The sequence below is a fragment of the Sinocyclocheilus rhinocerous genome, unplaced genomic scaffold (assembly GCF_001515625.1).
Source record: "Sinocyclocheilus rhinocerous isolate Xijiao unplaced genomic scaffold, SAMN03320098_v1.1 scaffold183, whole genome shotgun sequence".
Classification (NCBI taxonomy): Eukaryota; Metazoa; Chordata; class Actinopteri; order Cypriniformes; family Cyprinidae; genus Sinocyclocheilus; species Sinocyclocheilus rhinocerous.
The window spans coordinates 109,661-129,656 of NW_015657496.1; the positions used below are offsets into that span (position 1 = coordinate 109,661).

Consider the following 19,996-nt stretch of genomic DNA (forward strand, 5'->3'; position numbering starts at 1 on the left):
TATATATATATATATATATATATATATATATATGTGTATATGTGTATGTATGTATGTATGTATGTATATATATATATATATATATATGTGTGTGTGTGTGTGTGTGTGTGTGTGTGCGTGTGATTTTTTTTTAACATTTATGAAACATTTCATTTTTCAACTTTGAAAAATACCTACCTTGTATGAAAACCCATGCAATTAAATTGCATTCTCACACATATGCACATCTTTTTCACTCTCTTTCATTCATAAACTTAATTCTTTCTGTATAATATACTGCATCCAGTATGTGGAGAACATGATTTAACATTTTCACAGTTTTCACTATGCGTTGAAATCTCTGAGCTTCAGACACCTGCCCTATGATACAACATTACTCACTGTATTTCTCATCAGGCTCAAGCAAACATACTCACACAGTCTCAAACAAATGGTACTTCTGTGAAGCGTTACACCCCGCGTGTGTAATAGCAGAATCAATGGTATTTAGTGATGGAGCAGTCAGGCAGAGACGAGAGAAAAGAGCACCTGGCAGTGGAATCATTCAGCATTGATATTTAAACAGCTTCGCTGAACCCCGTCTACCCACCCTCACGCTGCTAATCAGCTCTTCAACTCAGATGGAGAGAACACACTATCTTTCACGTGTATATGTGTGTGTGTTTGTGTGTGTGTGTGAATGTCTTTGAGCAGGTCAAAATTATCTCCTGAGCATCTCGAAATAAACTGCTTTCAAACTTTTCATCTCCGTTTTTGCAACAAAGAATCGGCTGCAATTTAACCGCTGTGATTCTTTTTATGCAGCTCAAATAACATAAAACCTAACCAGTTTCAGGAGCTATTCATGCATATGCAGAATTCATGCTAATCAGCTGACAGCTCCAAACTTCTTTGCTTGTTTAACAAATTACGCAATTATCAGTTTTTCATCACATGCATTTCTTAATTGCTTAATTTATTTAGTTACTTTTGAAGCTGTCGCTACAATCAGACACAGTTTGCCATGATGTCACTTCCTACGGTCACCTTTGTGATTTACATATTTATTTGAATGTGAGTCATACTTACATATTCCATTCTGAGGGTTTTAGAATTATGCGTTGCAAAGGCGTGAAATCGCATTGTGACATCATTCTACATTCCATTCTACATTCCCCCTGCATTCACTAAATTTATCCCTTAAAACTCATCGCTGATAATCGAAATGACATATTTAAACATTTTTCCCATGAAAATAATATCTTCATGCCTTAAAATGGCTTGAATATTAATGGGATAGTTCACCCAAAAATGAAAATTAGCCCATTATTTACTCACCCTCAAGCCATCCTAGGCATATATGACTTCCTTCTTTTAGATGAATCCAGTCGGAGTTCTATTAAAAATTGACTTTGATCTTCCAAGCTGTTTAATGGCAGTCAGCGGGTGTTGCAGATCATCAGTTCAAAAGAAGTGAAATAAAGCGCATCCATAAAGAAGAAAGTCATATACACCTACGATGCCTTGAGGGTGAGTAAATCATGGGGTAATTTTCATTTTTGGGTGAACTATCTCTTTAATTAGGGTTGGAGCTAAACTCTACAGGACAGTAGACCTCCAGGGACGGTTTTGGATACCCCTGAGCATCACTGTTGAATAGTAATTATCTGGTGAAGTCAGGGCCGTGCACAGACCTTTTGAGGGGCATGTGCTGAAACTGAAAAAGGGCAAGGGCAAGGGCACCCCCGCCCAATGACAAATGAAATAACACAAAATAATAGTCTCAAAAGCTTTAGATTTATTCACTATTAATAACAGCCATATATATATATATATAGGGATCGCTCAGTCGCTTTGTGTCAAACTCAAATGCAGTTACGGGGTTTTTGACCAGTGAATGTGTGCAAATGTGCATTTCGTCCGTCATTAAAACGGCGGCATTACGTTTCCATCACCAGGTGTTTGTTGTAGCTATGGGCGCGGTGCTCAGTTTCAAATACATAAATTATGAGCCTTTATAGACATAGTGTTTCTTGCGTAAAGAAAACGCTGTACTTATTCAAACAACAAGATCTTTATTTACCCTTGCAGACCTAGTTCAGCTGCTGTGGAACTTCAGTTCATTCAGTCAAGATAGAGGGGGTGGAGTTATGAGGTTTTACTGACAGTTTGAGCGGATCCAACAAGATTTAGTCACAAGCTCTTTTTAATACCTTTCATTAGCTAAATATTTGTAAAGCAGACAGACAGATGTAAAGGGTGGCCAATATCATTGATTTATTGAAGGAAAAAAAAAAACACCATCACCAAAAAAAGGGCACTTCGGAGTGTAAGGGCAAAAAGGGCATGTGCTCTGCACAGATTGAGCCCTACCTGTGCACGTGCCTGGGTGAAGTGGATTTACTTATTGTAGAGTAAACGAAAGTTATCACGTGCATTGTAATGTCTGAAGCGGATTACAAACGAAAGACAGAAGGCAAGAAGTGCAGAATAGGGGGAGTGCTATATAAGGCCTATACAAGGAACCATGAATATGCAAATTAGTCCCCGCCTGCACCAATCACACCAGCTCAGACTATCTGCTCCAATTTCACTCAGTTAACCTTCGTATAAAAAATGCTACCCAACAGAAAACGGCAATATTGGATTAATTCAGCCATATACGCATGTTTGAACCATAAATTGATTCTGAAGAAGAAGAGGAAGAGCGAATTATACAGGGTCGTTTTCAAGTCAATGTATCAAAATGATAATGCATTTTGTGTATCACTCTCTACAACGTTGGACACGTAATTGATAACATTAGCCTTTGGCCTGTTATGAAACAGCTAATAATGTTTTGCTAATGTTACACAAACCATGTTCCTGGCTGCTCACCATCTCAGACAGCTACTTTCTAAAAATCAACATGATAGGAAAAGGATGGAGCGGCATTTACTACACAGAGCCGTAATCGCCTGCGATTTTGAACGCGATTTTGTGTAGCTTGTCAGTGATCTACGGCTCTGTAAATGCCGCTCCATCTGAAAGCACGTGCTGGAGATTTACTACTAATCACCAGAAGCGGCTTTACTGATGAGATTCGCATGAAAATCGCATTCAATTTTTTGCCCAGCCCTACTTACATCCAGGGGTTCCATTCCCAAACACTTCGCAAAACAGCATGACCACCAAAGACACTGGGAATCAATTCCATATCTCAATACATTCACAACCTTTATCTGACTCTCAGTGCGGACGCCCACTGACCTATCAGTCTCTGTGTTAACACATCTGTCAGCCAAACACATGTCTGACCTTGAAGGAAATGAGAGACGTGACACACACCGTATTGAAACTGTATTTGCAATGGTTTGAAGGCATATTACAGCAAATACAGTATCTACTCGATGAAGGTTAGGCGGTCTCCCTCCTTCCTTCCCTCGCTCTTTCTATATCTCTTTTTTAAAAATAGCCAATCTAGCTTTCCCATAGGACAGCATGATGATTTAACAACAGAATATTTTAACAGAGATGTATCAAGAAGTCTGCTTCAAGCATCTGTGATTTAATGAGTTTAATTTGTTGGTGTGAAGATGACGAAAAAACCCAGACACATTTTTCTACAGCCTCAGAGGACCAACACAAAAACATACAAAAAAAAAAAATCTGAAAAATAATAGTCTTTACTGAGATATTAGTCTTAAAGGGGTGCTATTATGCTTTTTCACTTTTTCAACTTTATTTATTCTGTAATGTTGCTGTTTGACCATAAAAAAAGATCTGCAAAGTTACAAAGCTCAAAGTCCACTTCAATTATATGGGAGTTTGCAACAGTCACAACAGCGTCCTGTAAACAAATGCCAATCACAGCACACACTGGCCCAGCTAACCAATCACAGCACATTTCGTAATTCAGAAGGCGGGCCTTCATTTGATACAGGAACTATTCGAGCCGTTCATGCCAGACTGGAAGGCGGGCCTTCATTTGATACAGGAACTATTCGTGCCATTCATGCCAGACTGGGGAGAGAGGTGTTGTAATAATGTAAAATATGTGGAAAATAATGTGTTTTTCGAACAACCAGGTATGAGCGCCTGTTCTAGTACACCCCCAAAACAAAATCAAGACTTTGCAAAAGAGCATAATAGGACCCCTTTAACTAATAAAAAAATAATAGTCTTTACTAAGATTCCTCAAAGCAGCATTAAAGAAATAGTTTACACAAAAATAAAAATTTTCTGAATATTTACTCACCCAGGCCATCCAAGATGTAGATTAATTTGTTTCTTCATCAGAACAGTTTTGGAGAAACTTAGCATCACATCACTTGCTCACCAATTGATCCTCTGCAGTGAATGGGTGCCGTCAGAATGAAAATCCAAACAGCTGAGAAAAACATCACAATAATACACAACTCCAATCCATTAATTAACATCTTGTTAGTGGAAAAACTACAAGTGGAAAAGCTACATGTTTGTAAGAAACAAATCCATAATTAAGGTGTTTTAACGTCACTGTTAACTGTCATTTCTGGCCAAATTATGAGTCCAATAATCCATAACAATGAAGAAACAAACTCATCTACATCTTGGATGGCCTGAGGGTGAGTATATTTTTAGCAAATTTTCGTTTTTGGGTGAACTGTTCCTTTAAATATAGAAAACTGCATGTAAAATATTCGAGTTTGATGTATCAAAAAATATGTTATTCTATTTCCACTATGATTCATCAGTGAGAACTGGTAATTCAAAAACAAAGCATTCATTCATAATGTTAATCTTAAATGCTCCCCCCAGCATGATAATATATATATTAAAAAAAATGCATCAGAGAAGTATCAAGATCAACGTGTGAGCAAACAACCCTTAAACGTGAGCTCATCACTTGGCAATGTGTGAGCAGCAAAGTATCTGAAAAAGACATCTGACAAATAAAAACTTAGATTTTTAAAATAGAAATTAGAAATAGAAAAAAATATAAATCACATCTTGTTACTTTCTATCTTTTTTTTTTGGCTTTACATAAATAAATGAATGAATTTTGAGGCCACTGTATCTGTGTATGTTGGATCATGTCATGGTAGAAACACTGGGCCAAAAAATCTTACTGACCCTCAACGACCCAGATTTTAGCTCCAACCCTGATCAAACTCACCTACCTGTGATTTTCTAATGATCCTGAAGACATTGATTAGCATGCTCAGGTGTGTTTGATTAGGGTTAGAGCTAAAGTCTGCAGGAAAGTGGATCTCGTGGGCCAGATTTGAGGATCCCTGCGCTACAGAAACACCGCAACACAATAAAAGAGTCCTCTAAAGTGTTTTAATGATGGAGGAAAACAGCTGAAACATTTGAGTGTACAGTCTGGCTTCGGTTCATCCTACAGTAATTTTCCATATGAGTCACTGAGGAAGTAGAACTTTAAGCGAGTTTAAATGGGGATTTGGAGGCAGAAGTGGACATATTTGTGCTGGCTCATTTCTCTAATGTTCTTTCCCTGCTGATGGTGCAGTGTGCTGGTAATGAAGTTAATTTAATGTCGGTGTAAAATGACTAGGAGGCGACGCTTTTCACTGCCTTGCGCTGAACACTTTGTTAGTAGATACAGGACCTCATTAGAACTTTGCTGCGGTTGAAAACTTTCAAATAAGATGCATAATTAAAGGTCTCTTCGGTAATGCCGATAAAGCACGCAACAATTACGATAAAAGCCACGTACCGGTGTTTCCTGTTCCGCTGTCAACTGTGGCGCTGCCCTTTGATGAATCTTCAACTTCACGCCAAATGATATGTTATCTGAACTGAGAATGCGTTTGCAGCCTGTGTTGAATGTGATGTCATAAAAGACAGTGTACCGAGTAATAATTACAAAAAATGACTTTCTTTTGAATTGTCTCGCGGACTGCAGTGCTACACAACGTGCAGTGAAGTCCGATTCTCAAACAAATGACTCTTATGAACAGGTGTCCTGACATTTTATCCTACCCGTCAGATTGTCCTACCAGGGTTTACTGTGCATGCACACATCAATATTGCGTCCTTTTTCTCATGCTGAACAACACTATTTAATGTATCTGCATTACTGTAAGGGTAGGTTTGGGGTAGGTGTAGACTTTAATAAAACACAATCTAATAGGTGGAAAAAAATATTTATTGTTGGTTTCCTGTAGCTGTATCCCTTCTAGCTACCGCGAATATAACACATAATTACTGTATTTGAATTACTGTAAGGGAAGGTTTAGGGTTGTGGTAGGTGTAGACGTTAATAAATCATAATTTTACAGGTAGCATTTTACGTTGTCGAATTGTACTACCCAGTGTTTTAATGGGAGGTAGCAAAATCTGACAGGGTAGCACAAATCGAGAGAACACCGGTTCTTTTAATGAAAACCATAGAGTGCGACCAGTAATATCCGATGCTCAAACAAATGGCTCAAGATACGATACTTTTTAGTGAATAAAAAACGTACATCGCGACCAATGTAGCCTGACTCTTGAACAATGAACGAAAAACATATGTAGGCCTTCAGAGCGACTAGTGTAGACAGATTTGTGAACAAATGAGCCGGTTCTTTTTAGTGAATGAAAACCGTACAGTGGGAACTGTACTATATATATTCACACTTTATTTATTCAATTGATTTATCTGAAATCATTTGCCAGTAAATAATGACAGATTTTTTGAACTATCCCTTTTCCCTTTAAATGTTTAGACCTGAGAGAATCTGCTTGTTTGTGTGTGCCCACATGCATGAGTTCAGTTGTGTGTATTCTCAGTATTAGTTGCTAGGGTGTGATGTAATAGACCTCTGACCAAGTCACTGTCTGTCATCAGTTCAGTCAGCTTCCATCTGCATCAGAGCATATGGAACCATACACAACACACACACACACTCACATGCTAGAAAGATCTTGGTAGGTGGCCTAGCAGTGGGAAGAATGTTAAATGGAGTTTAATAGGATGAATGGTAGGGAGTGTTTAAGGCCTCAAAGGCTAATGGACCAGCTCAGTGTGCGCAGACGGCATGCTGGTCTTCTCAAAGCACACATAAACACTCAAACTCACACACTGTGTTAAGGAAGCCGTGCTGTGTCTCTCAAATGGATGAGTGATTGTGATTTGTGTTGTTTGAATAATTCTTTGATGATTGCCTGCATCGTTCACAGACTAATGATTCCATTAAGACCATGCACACATGTACATAATCACACTCACTCACACACATTTATCTAAATGAGACACAAAGTATTTATCTAAATGAGAACATACCATAAACTTATAATGTTTTTAACAGTTCTTATTGTTATTATTACAACTACTATTTATTTATTTATTATAAGAATCATTATTATTAATTATAAATATAATAACACAAAATATAGTGATAAATAATAATAATAATAATAATAATAAATGACTAACAGAGCTGGGAAGAAACTGATTACATGTAATCTGGATTTTGTAATCAGATTTAAAAAATCAAGTACTCGTAATTAGAGTATAGGCCTATTACATTTTATAATGCTCATAATCAGATCACAGTTACTTTTGATAGATTTTTATGAATTATTTACATGATTACATATTCACACAATGGTAGTAAATCATTTATCATTTATTGATTCCCCCCTAATTCTTCTTTTTTTCTCTCTCTCTTTTAAATTTTCCTTTCTAAAAATCCTACTGAATGTCATACCATTTAGCTTTGACTATATTCACAATATAGAATAATCATGTAAATGTTGTATAAATAAATTTGCAAACCATGCTTCTGAATTTGGGTGAAAAAAGCACCTCTCAAGCAATTAGACCATGTATGAAATAAACAATTATGCAAGTTACTAAACACTGGTGACGTATGGCTGTGAAACACTATGTCATATACAATCACTTTCAGTAACTGTTGATTCTGGAAGTCTGGACAAAAATGTTTGAAACCTGAAAGACTTTGGGCATGTAACATCATTGTTGTTTTCATGTTTATTCATGTAAAATGCTAAGCAAAATTATAAAAGTAGTATAGTGTAAAAATATATATTTTACTGTCTCTAAAAAGCCAACATTATTAAAATTGCTTTTGACTTTTGCATGAGCTTAAGAGCTGTTTGGCAGCATCACATTGTAACATTTGCAAATATCTTTACTAAACATAAACAAAACAAAATATGTCTCCATGAGAAATAACAGTTGGTTGTGGGCAGGCAGTGAGAACCATAAAGAGAAATCAGCCAGCTGACACGATGACTCATTACATTCACTAATTTGCTTGATTGACAGCTGCAGACACAGTGGCCAGTGTATCTCCATTTGACCACACTGAAATAAAGAATAGTTAAGTAACAAAATACCATATATATATAAGCTGCACTGCAATGAATTTAAATAACGTTGGCTGTGTGCCTGTTTTCCTTCACTTATTTTTACATGCTGAGGGGACCGTGAATGACAGTAATGAGTCTTTTGTTCAGAGAGTGGGACACGACACTGGCTTTGCTAGAGCTGTGTGGACGGTGAAGATACACTCAATTCATGCTTTAGGCCTATTGTTTTCCTCATAACAGGGATTGTGAGATATTTGTGTTTTGTTTTAGCTTATGAGGGAATAGCATGGAAAATCTTTTTGCGGGTATATGTGTGCATGAGGGAGATATTATTGCTAATCTTTCCTTCCTATCCAGCTGAAAATGGCACCTTTTGTAGCTCTGGAGGTTATACATATATACATATACATATACATATACATACATATATATATATATATATTTGCAGCTCTGGACGTTTTATATATATATATATATATATTGGAAAGTAGTATAATTATAATATTATTATATATTATTATATAGAATACTTGATATTATATATATATTTAACAATATCACATAAAATATAGCCTACATGTATTCGTTTTTTTGTTTATGTCGAATCTCAGACATGAATCTCAGACATTTGATTGCAGATTATAGTATCTGAGCCCAGTTTGGGACTTTATTAAGATTTCTCTGGTCATTTAAAAGAAACATCTGAGAAGCAAGATACTTCAACAAAAGTCTCATTTGATCTCAATTTAAAGTCATTTTCACTAGGAGAACGTAAAATATTAAAGAGATTTTTTTATTATTATTATTATTATTCTTATGAGAATATTCACACTTATTTTCCCCAAACAAGTAAAAATAGAAAATGTCACACAAACACACCTATACGCACATATGGTTATCCGATGCAAGCTCGTCAAAATAATAAGTGTCTGAATGACGCGTAAACACACACACACACACAGTGAAAATATCTACTCGGTAAACACAGCAGCAGAGAACCGTTCATAATGCCTGACGAAGTCTCTTCTCAGGCTTGCTAATCAAACATTCCAGATCTGTCGAAATATTTGCGGTGCTTTCAAGACCATCATTAAATAACAATTACAACTGACTAACAGCCTTTTCCACCCTGTCTGCGCGTTCGTGCGCGAGCCTCAAGGGACGGAGCTCGAGTCATGGAGCAGTGTCTGTTTTCACAGCCAATAACACGCTAATGAAGAACACATCAAACTGGAGTGCGTGCGCCTGAGAGACCGAGAGTGCAAATGATGCTTGAGTTATTTGTTCCCTTCATAGATGTTCCGTCAGTCATGCGTGCTCGTCTGAAGATGCGGACATGGCTTTTAATGGCGGAAAGGTGAATGGGGTTGTCCACAAACATTCAGAACTGAATGTTTTTCGACGTTCTCGCTCTTCTGTCATTCTTAATCATATTGGTGTGTCGTGCCTCTCACCATGTTTAATAGAGCGGAATGATCCCTAATGCTTGTTAATTACCACTAATCACCATTGTGACATTACATAAACAATCACACAAACACATCATTAATGTTAATGTTCCCTCACAAATGTAGTCCAGAGAAAAGATAGCATTATAAATGTAGGCTATACACCCATCTTATTCACATCATCCACAACAAAATGCTCTTTTATTTTAATTTTTCTTTTATTTTGTGTTTTATTAACTTACAATCAATCGATTGACTGACAGAACCAATTAACTTGTGGTTTGACCACAGCAGTTAGCTTAGCAAGAGATTGGAGAGGGTGTTAATTAACTTCAAGTGAGGGCCTCAGCAGGAAGTGAAGCCCTTCCAGTAGAAGTTTTTGCATCCCGCTTTGCGTTCCCGAGCGGGCAGGTGGTTTGAACTTTCTGCTGAACGTTCTAGCTCCACGCGCAGGTCCTCGCTTTCGCCTGCCGTTGAAAGGTCATTCTCGCGCATCTCCATTTCGGGCATGGAAAGCAGGGAAAGGAGTTCCTCAACATCTTTCTTTGTCCAGTCCTGAGAAAAAGGTTAAAACACATATGATGGGATCAACATTTCAGTTAATTCCCCCCCTTTTATTTGGAGAATAAACAGTGTCTAGTAAAGCTAATGGTGCGCATTCATTTAGATCAACGTATACATGAGGTAACCGAGGCTAAAAGAGAAAAGCCATTTTGTATTTATAGGGGAATGCGTGTTTGATTAGAACTAAATGCATTCCATTAACTCAGAGTTCCTGTATAGTAAAAGATAATGCATTTACTTGCCAAGACGTAAATGAGAAAAACAGAGGGTCATTTAGAAATGTGTGTGGGCTACGTGAGGGAGAGAGAGGGACTGGAAGTAATGATGTCTTCCTATAGAATTAGATGGGGATTGTAGTAATTTCCAATTTATACATCTATTAAAAGCAGAATGAACTAGAGGAATAAATAAACTGAGCAGAGCATTTCAGCAACCTGAAACGGAAATACGTTGACGTCCCTATACGTTTAATAGTTCACCCCAAAAAGTAAAATTGTCATTATTTACTCACCCTCACCTCGTTCTAAAATTATATTGAAATTATTTCTTCTGCAGAACACAAAAGATGATTTTTTTTTGTCCATACAATGAAAGTCAATGGGGTCCAACGTTGTTTAGAACTCGATTGACATTGAATGTGTGGACAAAAACCTGTTTGGAGTGACATGAGGGTGAGTAAATGACAAATTTTGGAGAGACAATCCTTTATTCATAACTGGAATTGATAGTTAGTTGAATGTGAGCTTGGCAGCTTTGAACATGCAGACAATGGAAAACCAGAATCCAGGTGATAAATACAAGCCCCATATGTTAATGTTCATTTGAGACTCACCTGTGTAGCCTGTCCAGTCGCTCTTGCTCTCTGCAGAAGTCTGCGATGGCGGAAGTCCAGGTCCGGTTCTAGCTGTGAATTAGCACTGCGACCACACAGCACAAAGGACAGACCCAACAAGGCCAAATAACACTGCAGCTCACACAGTCTCATCTCAAACCTCTGTTTTCAGCTCACGGAGTGTCTCTTTGTAGCTGTGGTTCTGGTTCTGGACCCTTGGAAATCCCAAGCGCTCTTTTTAAACTCTCCTTCCACTCGTACGGTTGACTGACAGCTGCCCAGGTTGCTGGGTGATAGTGGATTGTGATGTCATAAAGCATTTACATTCTTCTGGTCCCACACTAATGGGAAACACTCTCATTTAGATAACGCAAATGAACAAATTGCGACTTGACAAAGGGGGCTACAATAAAACCATTAGACTGAATGGATTCGGGTTTGTTCAGCTAATCTAAAACAAATACAACAGAGAAATGCCTGGGTGTGCGTCTGCATCGCTCTGAAGCACACACGCCATGGCAGAAGCGAATAATAAAAGCTTTTATAAACTTAATTGATTCTGAATGAAGAGAATAATGTGTGTTTTCCTGAAGTGTTAACTCAAGTAGTACAAGCATTTGTCCTGTTGGGAACATCTTCTATTCGCACTGTAGAGATGAATGAATGAATTTAATTATTAGTGAATTCTCAATTAAATTTCAAAGCACTGATGAAAAATATAGTGACAGGTGTGATATGCATTATAAAACAAAGCCCAAATGTTATAAATCTTTACAGTAGAAGACACATTATTAAGTATCACTTTTGTTCATATGGATCTTAAACCCCTCAAACCATATTTTGAGACCAGAATATAATTTATGGGATTTGGCTCTTTTAAATATGGGCTAGTAAGCAACCATCTACACTCTTAAAAAATAAAGATTCCAAAGGGTTTGCGCAGCGATGCCATAGAGAAACCATTAGAAGAATTGAAGAATATCATAGTGGTAGGCCTTTTTGAATTGGCTAGTAAGTAACTATTTAGCAACCAACCACCTATAAATACTCTAGCAACCATGCAGAACACCCTAGCAACAACATAATGCTTTATCAACCACCCAAAACTCTGCTGGTGAGTTTGCATCTACACTCTTAAAAAAATAAAGCTTTCAAAAGGGGGTTTTCACAGTGATACCAAAGAACATTTCAGTGAACAGTTCTTAACAGGACCATTTTCTTTTTTAAGAGTGAAGAACATTTTAATAATCTAAAGAACCTTTTTCCGTTATTAACAACCTTAAAGTTTCTACAGATGTTAAAATTCTTTATGGAACCATAGATGCCAGTAAAGAACCTTTATTTTTTAAAGTGTAGCAGCCACCCGGAACACTATGGAGAGTTCCTTTTCCTTTCTTTCACAGACAGCCTTCCAAAAAAAAATTTTTTTGTTTTTACTATTTCACTGTAAGTTCCAGGTTGTAGTATTTAGTTAGAAAAGGTGGCACTGGAGCCTTTGAACATGAGGTCACGTTCCAGTAATGCCACATCCAGTTTGAACTAAATGATTTTGCTATGAGATCACCACCTACTAGAAAAAGGAGTGAATTTTATAAACTAATGTTTATAGAGACTTTTCAAAGCCAAACTCAAACAAAAACATTTGCATTAGTTATTCAAAAGAGACTCTGGCCTGACATCTTGTGGTCAGTCTGAAGTAGTCATGACTTAGGACTTAGGTTTATGATTTAGTTTAAAGCACCTCTCATTTTTAAGACAACTTGGATCATGCACTTTTCCAGCAGCAGCTCATGTTGTGTCCTTCATAATTTTTTTCGTTTTTTTTTTTTTTTTTATCCTTCATTATTTGACATCACAGTACATCAATGTAAACTATATTGTCTCATCCTAGGGGGGAGATTTAGAGTTTGAAATTACATTCAGCACGCAGAGAAGTTCCACACATGCAGTGATTACTACAACACTGTATTTCAGTAAATGTTTGGTACAAATACATGCCATAATTAAAACTAGAGCTACATATTAATTTCATCCAAAAGATTATTTATTCAAGTAGTGCAATGTTACTAGTACACATCCAAACACAATCTTTAATTATGGACTGATGGAGTGTTTAACAAGAAAAAAAAAAGTATAATTTGGCCAATTAAAATCTGTACATAAGAGAAATGAGATGTATTGGGATCCTATACAATACATAGACATTTTCTACAGAAATATTCAGTTTTTTTTTTTTATATTGACAAAAACCATTACAGCATTTTCAATTACACAGTACTCGAGCTATTAAACACTGCAGTCAAAAAAGAGACTATTAACTTCTGCACTAAACTATTATTTTTCAATTATGAAAGCCCAAAACAGTACATGTGATTCATATGCACACATAAATCACACTTTTAGCCAATTCTGCTTTAATTCGTTTAGTACAGAAAAAAAAAGACAAGAAATATACACCTGACTGACTGCAGTGGATCTGCGACAAAGCAGATTATATAAATGCAAGTTTTCATATTTTCTTTAGAGGAAGTGTTGTTGATACTACACTCCTAATTTCTCAGGTGATTTGGCATTGACAAGCTTTTATATGTAATAATTCATTACAATTCCTGTTTACAATATACAAGTGAACTGAATATGAGTCATGGGGAAAGCTCCTTAATGCAATGCTATGCTGAATTCACATAATGACTACACATACACACACTTTGTCTCTCTTAACGTTTCTCAAGTTTCTTTTCCTTTTTTCATTAATCTAACAAATAGCACCATTAACTCGGAGTCATTCAGTGATAAATATGAACAAGCTTAAATATGCTTTGCAAAACGTCATCACCAAAAATATTTTCAGATAAGCTTTGTACAAATAACTTTGTACACCAAGAAACATACTTTGATACTTTCTTGAATAAAGTTCCAATAGCAAGTAAATCTATATCAAAGCATTTGTATATTATTTGTATAATAAAGAAAATCATAGTCCTAATATGCACACTTTGTCACAGTCTTCAGCGGGTGTGCCCAGGAGGGCCACCAGTTCAGTCGCACAAATCGCTTCAGACACATCCAAAATACTTAAGCAGTGATCTATTGAATTTTTTGAATCAGGATATTTAGTGAATTCCTTAAAGGATTTATATTAAAATAAATTGGGGACTTACACTCTTAAAAATAAAGGTGCTTCACGATGCCATAGAAGAACCTTTTTGTCTAAATGGTTCCATAAAGAACCTTTAACATCTGAAGAATCTTTCTGTTTCACAAAAGGTTCTTTGTGGCGAAAGAAGGTTCTTCAGATTATAAAAAGGTAAGAAAGAGATGGTTCTTTAAAAGAACCTTTGACTGAATGGTTCTGTGTGGAACCAAAAATGGTTTTCTATGGCATCGCTTGAAGAACCTTTTGAAGCACCTTTATTTTTAAGAGTGTAGAAGACTGACATTTTATTTTATGCTATTTATCATTTGATTATTAAATTAGTACCATTAACATGTTTAAAGAGTGTTACTCAGGAAGACATGTAAAGTGTTTTAGTTAACAATTAAAATAATATTTAATAATATTTAAACTTTAATTACTATTTTTCAGTTGCATTACTAAAGTAGATTAACTATTTTGTTTCGGTTTTAAATACTAAATTAATTCTACACAGTTTATGCTCAATATAAGCAACCTGAGCTCAAAATACTATTTATTGATCCTCTGTTTCTCAATGCATACTTGAATCTAGCCAGAAAAAATGGGATTTTCTAATGGCTTACAACTGTTATTCCCAGATAAAAGTAATTTATAATGAACTAAAAATGAAAAATAGTTTATTAATGAGGAGTAGCTGAACTGAAGTCACCCCAAATTCTAATTTGACCTCTCATTTGAGTAATTTTGAGAAAAACACATTTATAAGTGCTGGACAGGACACAGAGGAAGGAAAGAATGCTGTAAAATCCTTAGCGGTGAAAAACACTGGGCCTCTGATTTAGCAAATCCAAAACAAACAACTTCCATTAAAGGGAATCTTTTATTTTTGTTTGGTTGTGTTCTTTAAAAAAAATTTTTTTTTAAAATCTATAATCAACTAAATTTGTCCAAAAGTTCAAATTGGCTGAAAAGCGTTTGAAAAACAAACAACTGCTTCACCCATAACTGTACCATTCCACTCATTAAAGGAATAGTTCAACCCAAAATGAAAACTTCCTAAAATGTATTCACCCTCAACATCCAAGATGTAGATGAGTTTGTTTCTTCATCATAACAGATTTGGAAAATTTAACATTGCATCACTCGCTCACCAATGTATCCTCTGTAGTGAATGGGTGCCGTCAGAATGAGTCCAAACAGCTGAAAAAAACATCACAATAATTCACAAGTAATCCACATGCTCCAGTACATCAATTAACATCTTGTGAAGCAAAAATATGTATGTTTATAATAAACAAATCCATCATTAAGATGTTTTTAAATTCAAACCATTGCTTTCAGCTGAAATAGGAAAGTGTGTCCAGCTGAATTAATGTAGTATTTTGTTAGAAGGGTATAAAAAAAGCTTAGTTTACCACGACAACTGTCGCGTGAAGGCCTCCTCGTGTGAAGACCGAAGAGTGTAAAGACCATCGACTCTACCGTGCGACTCCACCGGGCAAGGACACCGGCAAAGGATAAGTATCGCTTTTTATTTCTCCTCTTTCCTATTACTTGTTTCGCTTCTGTTTCAGTTTTTATAACCATTTCTTACTATGGGTAAGTAAGTTTTTGTTGTCGCTTTGGATAAAAGCGTCTGATAAATTACTAAATAAATAAATAGGAGTCCTCTAATCATAATATTGCTTTCTCCAGTGGAAAAAAAAGGAGTCATCTCATCTGAATTAAGAGAGAAATATGCACAGATCAAGCACTGTTTACATGTGAAAACTGTCCAAAACAATTCTAAACAAATATATCAGAGGATTTTGATGTAAGAGGACAACAGAGGATGGACTTTCACTGGAGAAAGTGTTATGGATTATGGAAACTATGGCCAGAAGTGACTGTTTATACACCTTCATGATGGATTTGTTTCTTACAAACATGCAACTTTTCACTTCACAAGACATTAATTGATGGACTGAATTTGTGTCGATTACTTGTGATGACTTGTGAATTATGATGATGTTTTTATAAATTTCTCCAAATCTGTTCCAATTAAGAAACAAACTCCTCTACATCTTGGATGGCCTGAGAGTGAGTAGATTTTCAGCAAATTTTCATTTATGGGTGAACTGTTCCTTGACTGGACCACTGGACCACAGCAAACGTAATGACAATCACTTATGGGAGAGAACGATAAATACACATTTGTTTTCAGGCGAATTTCACGGATGCTACTGACATTATACAAGTCGTGAAAAAAAGACTGCTGGAAGTTCATAGTTCAAGTCTTTACCAAATTCACCTCTGACATAAAAACTACTGCTTCATACAGACCTGACAGAGGCTGATGTCTTGCTGTCTGGTGGACTGGGATACTGAGGAATGAGAATAAAAAAAGGATAAAGTTTCCTAATGTGGTTTATTTAATATAACAGTATTTTAAAATCTATGCTAGTTTACGATTTAGGCAGTGAATCGTAAAGAAATCTGATTTGTGAAAATAGTATTTTTTTCCTTTTAAGAGAAAAGGTTTACTTCTATTACCCATTTAATGCAAATCAGATTCAATTAAATTGTTTAATATTCAAAATTATTGTACCTGAACATTCTTCTTGGATCAAGTGATGCAAGCCAGAAGCTGTATGAATCAGGATAGAAGTTACAGGTGCCACGACCATGACGCTCTATGAATGGAATCTTCCGGAATTCTTCCAGACAGGATCCAGGAGAAACCAGTGGCTGCCCAGAACCTTCTGCACCAGCACCCGTTTGCTAAGGAATAAATCAGAACAAGCACAGTTATGTACTGCATATGTATACATATGTTACAGTTTACATGCTCAGCAAGGTTGCATTTATTTGATCAAAATACAGTAAAAACAGTAATACTGTGAAATATTACAATAAAAAGAAAAAATTAACTTTTTTTCTATTTTAATATATTTAAAAATATAATTATTCCTGTGATGGTAAAACTGAATTTTCAGGAGCCATTACTCCAGTCCTTCAGAAATCATACTAATACCCCAACTTGCTGCTCAAGAAACATTTCTTATTATCAATGCTGAAAATGCTTTTTTTGTGATTCTTTTTTCAGAATTCTTTGATGAATAGAAAGTTCAAGAGTACAGCATTTCTTTAAAATAGATTTTTGTACATGTCTTCACTGTCAGTGATTAATTTACTGTGTGATCTTACTGAATGAAACTATTAATTTCTGTAAAAAAAAAACAAAAAGAACATTTTTGGTGCAATATTACAAAATAAAACATGATAAAATGTTCGTTTACATTTATAAAAAAATTACTAGAGTAAATCCTGAAATTTCCTTAATATATCTGAAATCCAAGCGTTCTTTTCATTTATTGAACTTCACCCAACAGCTGTACTGCATACATTATAAGAACTAAGGGTGCTAAATATTTTGTTTTTGTTTTTTTTTAACTTTGAACAATACACTAATATATAGCTGCTTCTTACCATTACAAAGGAGTAACCTTTCCATAGTGGAAGCCAACCTTTAGGGCAGTCTGGGATTTCCATGGTCTGGCTGTAAAGTGCTATTACATTAGCTGGTGCCTTACATACTGAACACCTTTAAGGTATTGAGAGAAAGATAGTTGAACTCCTCTCTTTTAATCATATTATCATATTATCTATCCATGGATGTTTTACAGTTTGTAACAAAGTGATATAAGCACTACTGAGGAAACACAGGCGCCGCATTTACCTGCTGATATAATTAGCCAACGAATCACCAGATATCAATTCCATGTTGCCAGACTTCGCCATGTCTGTAGACAGCCAATAGGAGTAATCATTTCGAAAGGCGTAGTGACAAGTGTCATTGGGATTGCACACCAGGAAAGGCATGGAGAACATTTGCAAACACATCCTACAAACACACAAGTTCACACAGACCGTGAATTTCACACTGAATTTCTGTGCTCAGATCTGTTGCGTATGTAAACATGTCTTCCCACATCTATGTCTATTTGCATTATGTGCATCCATATGTGCATGAGTTGTCGTATGAATGTTCTGTCTGTGTTTCATGCCTAGGTCTTGTCCATGTCCGCAGTTATTGCCGTTGATGAAGAGAAGCGAATATCCAAAGTACACAGGTTTTGACTCAGGAGGACAGTCTGGTAGTTGTTGTCTGACTATGCTTGGTAAAAAGGAATCCATCTTTTATCCCAGGTGGACCTTGTGAACCCTTGGGACCCACATCACCGGACAAACCAGGAACACCTTAGGAGGCAAACAAGGTTTGTTTTTACATGGCATTAGACTTTTCATTGGGTATTTTAAAAATTGAACTTCAAGTCAGTCATTGATCAAGCAAGTCATAGGCGACTGTGGCAAAGAACGAAAATTTCTTTAAGGTGTTAGTAGTGGAGTAGAAAAACAGAGGAAACTCTATAGTGTTCTTCTAAGAGCATGTGTAAAATTTGTATATATTTTCAAACTGTGAGCTTGTAAAGCAGCCATGTGTAACATACATTGTCACCAGGAATTCCAGAAGGGCCTTCTGTTCCTAGATGCCCCTGAACTCCCACTACACCAGGAAAACCAGGTAACCCCATCTCACCCTGAAATAGAGACAGATAAACACAAAATAGTTACGAATTGTTATGAGAGTATGTTGGTTTATCAGCAATATTAGTAACTTTAATGATTATTTTGGGTAAACTTAGTGTAAAACAGTAAAGTGCTACGTTTTTTGCCCTGGTTTACAGTCTGGACTAGTTGACGCTAGTTGCTTAAAGTCAAAAGACAGTCTGCAGATTTCAGGCAAATGGAGCTGACAGATTTCAGAAAATCTCATAGTTTATGAGAGACACAGACTCAGATTTTTTCAGCTTCATACTATGATTCCTTCCAGTTGGAGGATATCAAATATGTTTGATATTATGAACTGATTTTAGAGCACATATTTCTTTCATTTGAAAGAAACTTGCATAAAATTGTATATAACAGTATAACAGTCACTCTGTGTCTACCTAAAAAGATGCCTTAATAAGATATTTTAATGCTTAGTTTTACTAGTAGTATTTAAATAACGATATTAAGATATTATGAACATTAACATAATGTTTTTCTAGCTGCTTTGAAACTATGTGTTTTGTGAAAAGCTCTATAAAAATAAATCTGACATCATTCTACTATGTGGCAAATACAAAAGTTTCTGCACCAGAAACATTCACCAGAAGGGGGCAGCATTTACATTTGATATAAATCTGAATGTCACTGCATGCTTAAAGGGATAGTTCACCCCAAAATGAAAATTCAGTCATTAATTACTCACCCTTGGGGGAGAAAGTGCCGCATGAACGTAATCTGTGTATTCAGCGTTGTTTACGCTTAGGGGAAAGCGTGTGTATGCGTTGTGATACTCTCTAAAATGGCGGAAGACGTTAACTCGGGGGAGAAGAATTGTTGAAAAAAAATTTATTTTTGTTTTCTTTGCGCTCAAAAAGTATTCTCGTAGCTTCGCAAAACTGAAGTTGAGCCACTGATGTCACATGGACTGTTTTACCGATGTCCTTACTACGTTTCTGGACCTGGGAACATTACAGTTGCGTTGCTGTCTATGCAGGGTCTGAGAGCTCTCAGATTTTATCAAAAACATCTTAATTTGTGTTCTGAAGATGAACAAAGGTCTTACGGGTTTGGAACGACATGAGGGTGAGTAATTAATGACAGATTTTTCATTTTTTTCACCCCTGAGAGGAAAACACAAGC

General features: G+C 36.1%; 1 protein-coding gene and 1 pseudogene across 1 annotated transcript; both read right to left on the bottom strand.

Moving 5' to 3' along the window:
- Positions 1–10,010: 10,010 nt before the first annotated feature.
- Positions 10,011–11,324, bottom strand: LOC107721144 (somatostatin-2-like). The gene is made up of 2 exons (XM_016529012.1): positions 11,128–11,324; positions 10,011–10,286 (listed from the first exon to the last, which is right to left on the bottom strand). Exons 1-2 carry the CDS (start codon positions 11,278–11,280, stop codon positions 10,077–10,079), a joined length of 363 nt encoding a protein of 120 aa, XP_016384498.1. The 5' UTR covers positions 11,281–11,324; the 3' UTR covers positions 10,011–10,076.
- Positions 11,325–16,567: 5,243 nt separating this feature from the next.
- LOC107721141 (collagen alpha-1(IV) chain-like) lies at positions 16,568–18,837 on the bottom strand (annotated as a pseudogene).
- Positions 18,838–19,996: the final 1,159 nt, after the last annotated feature.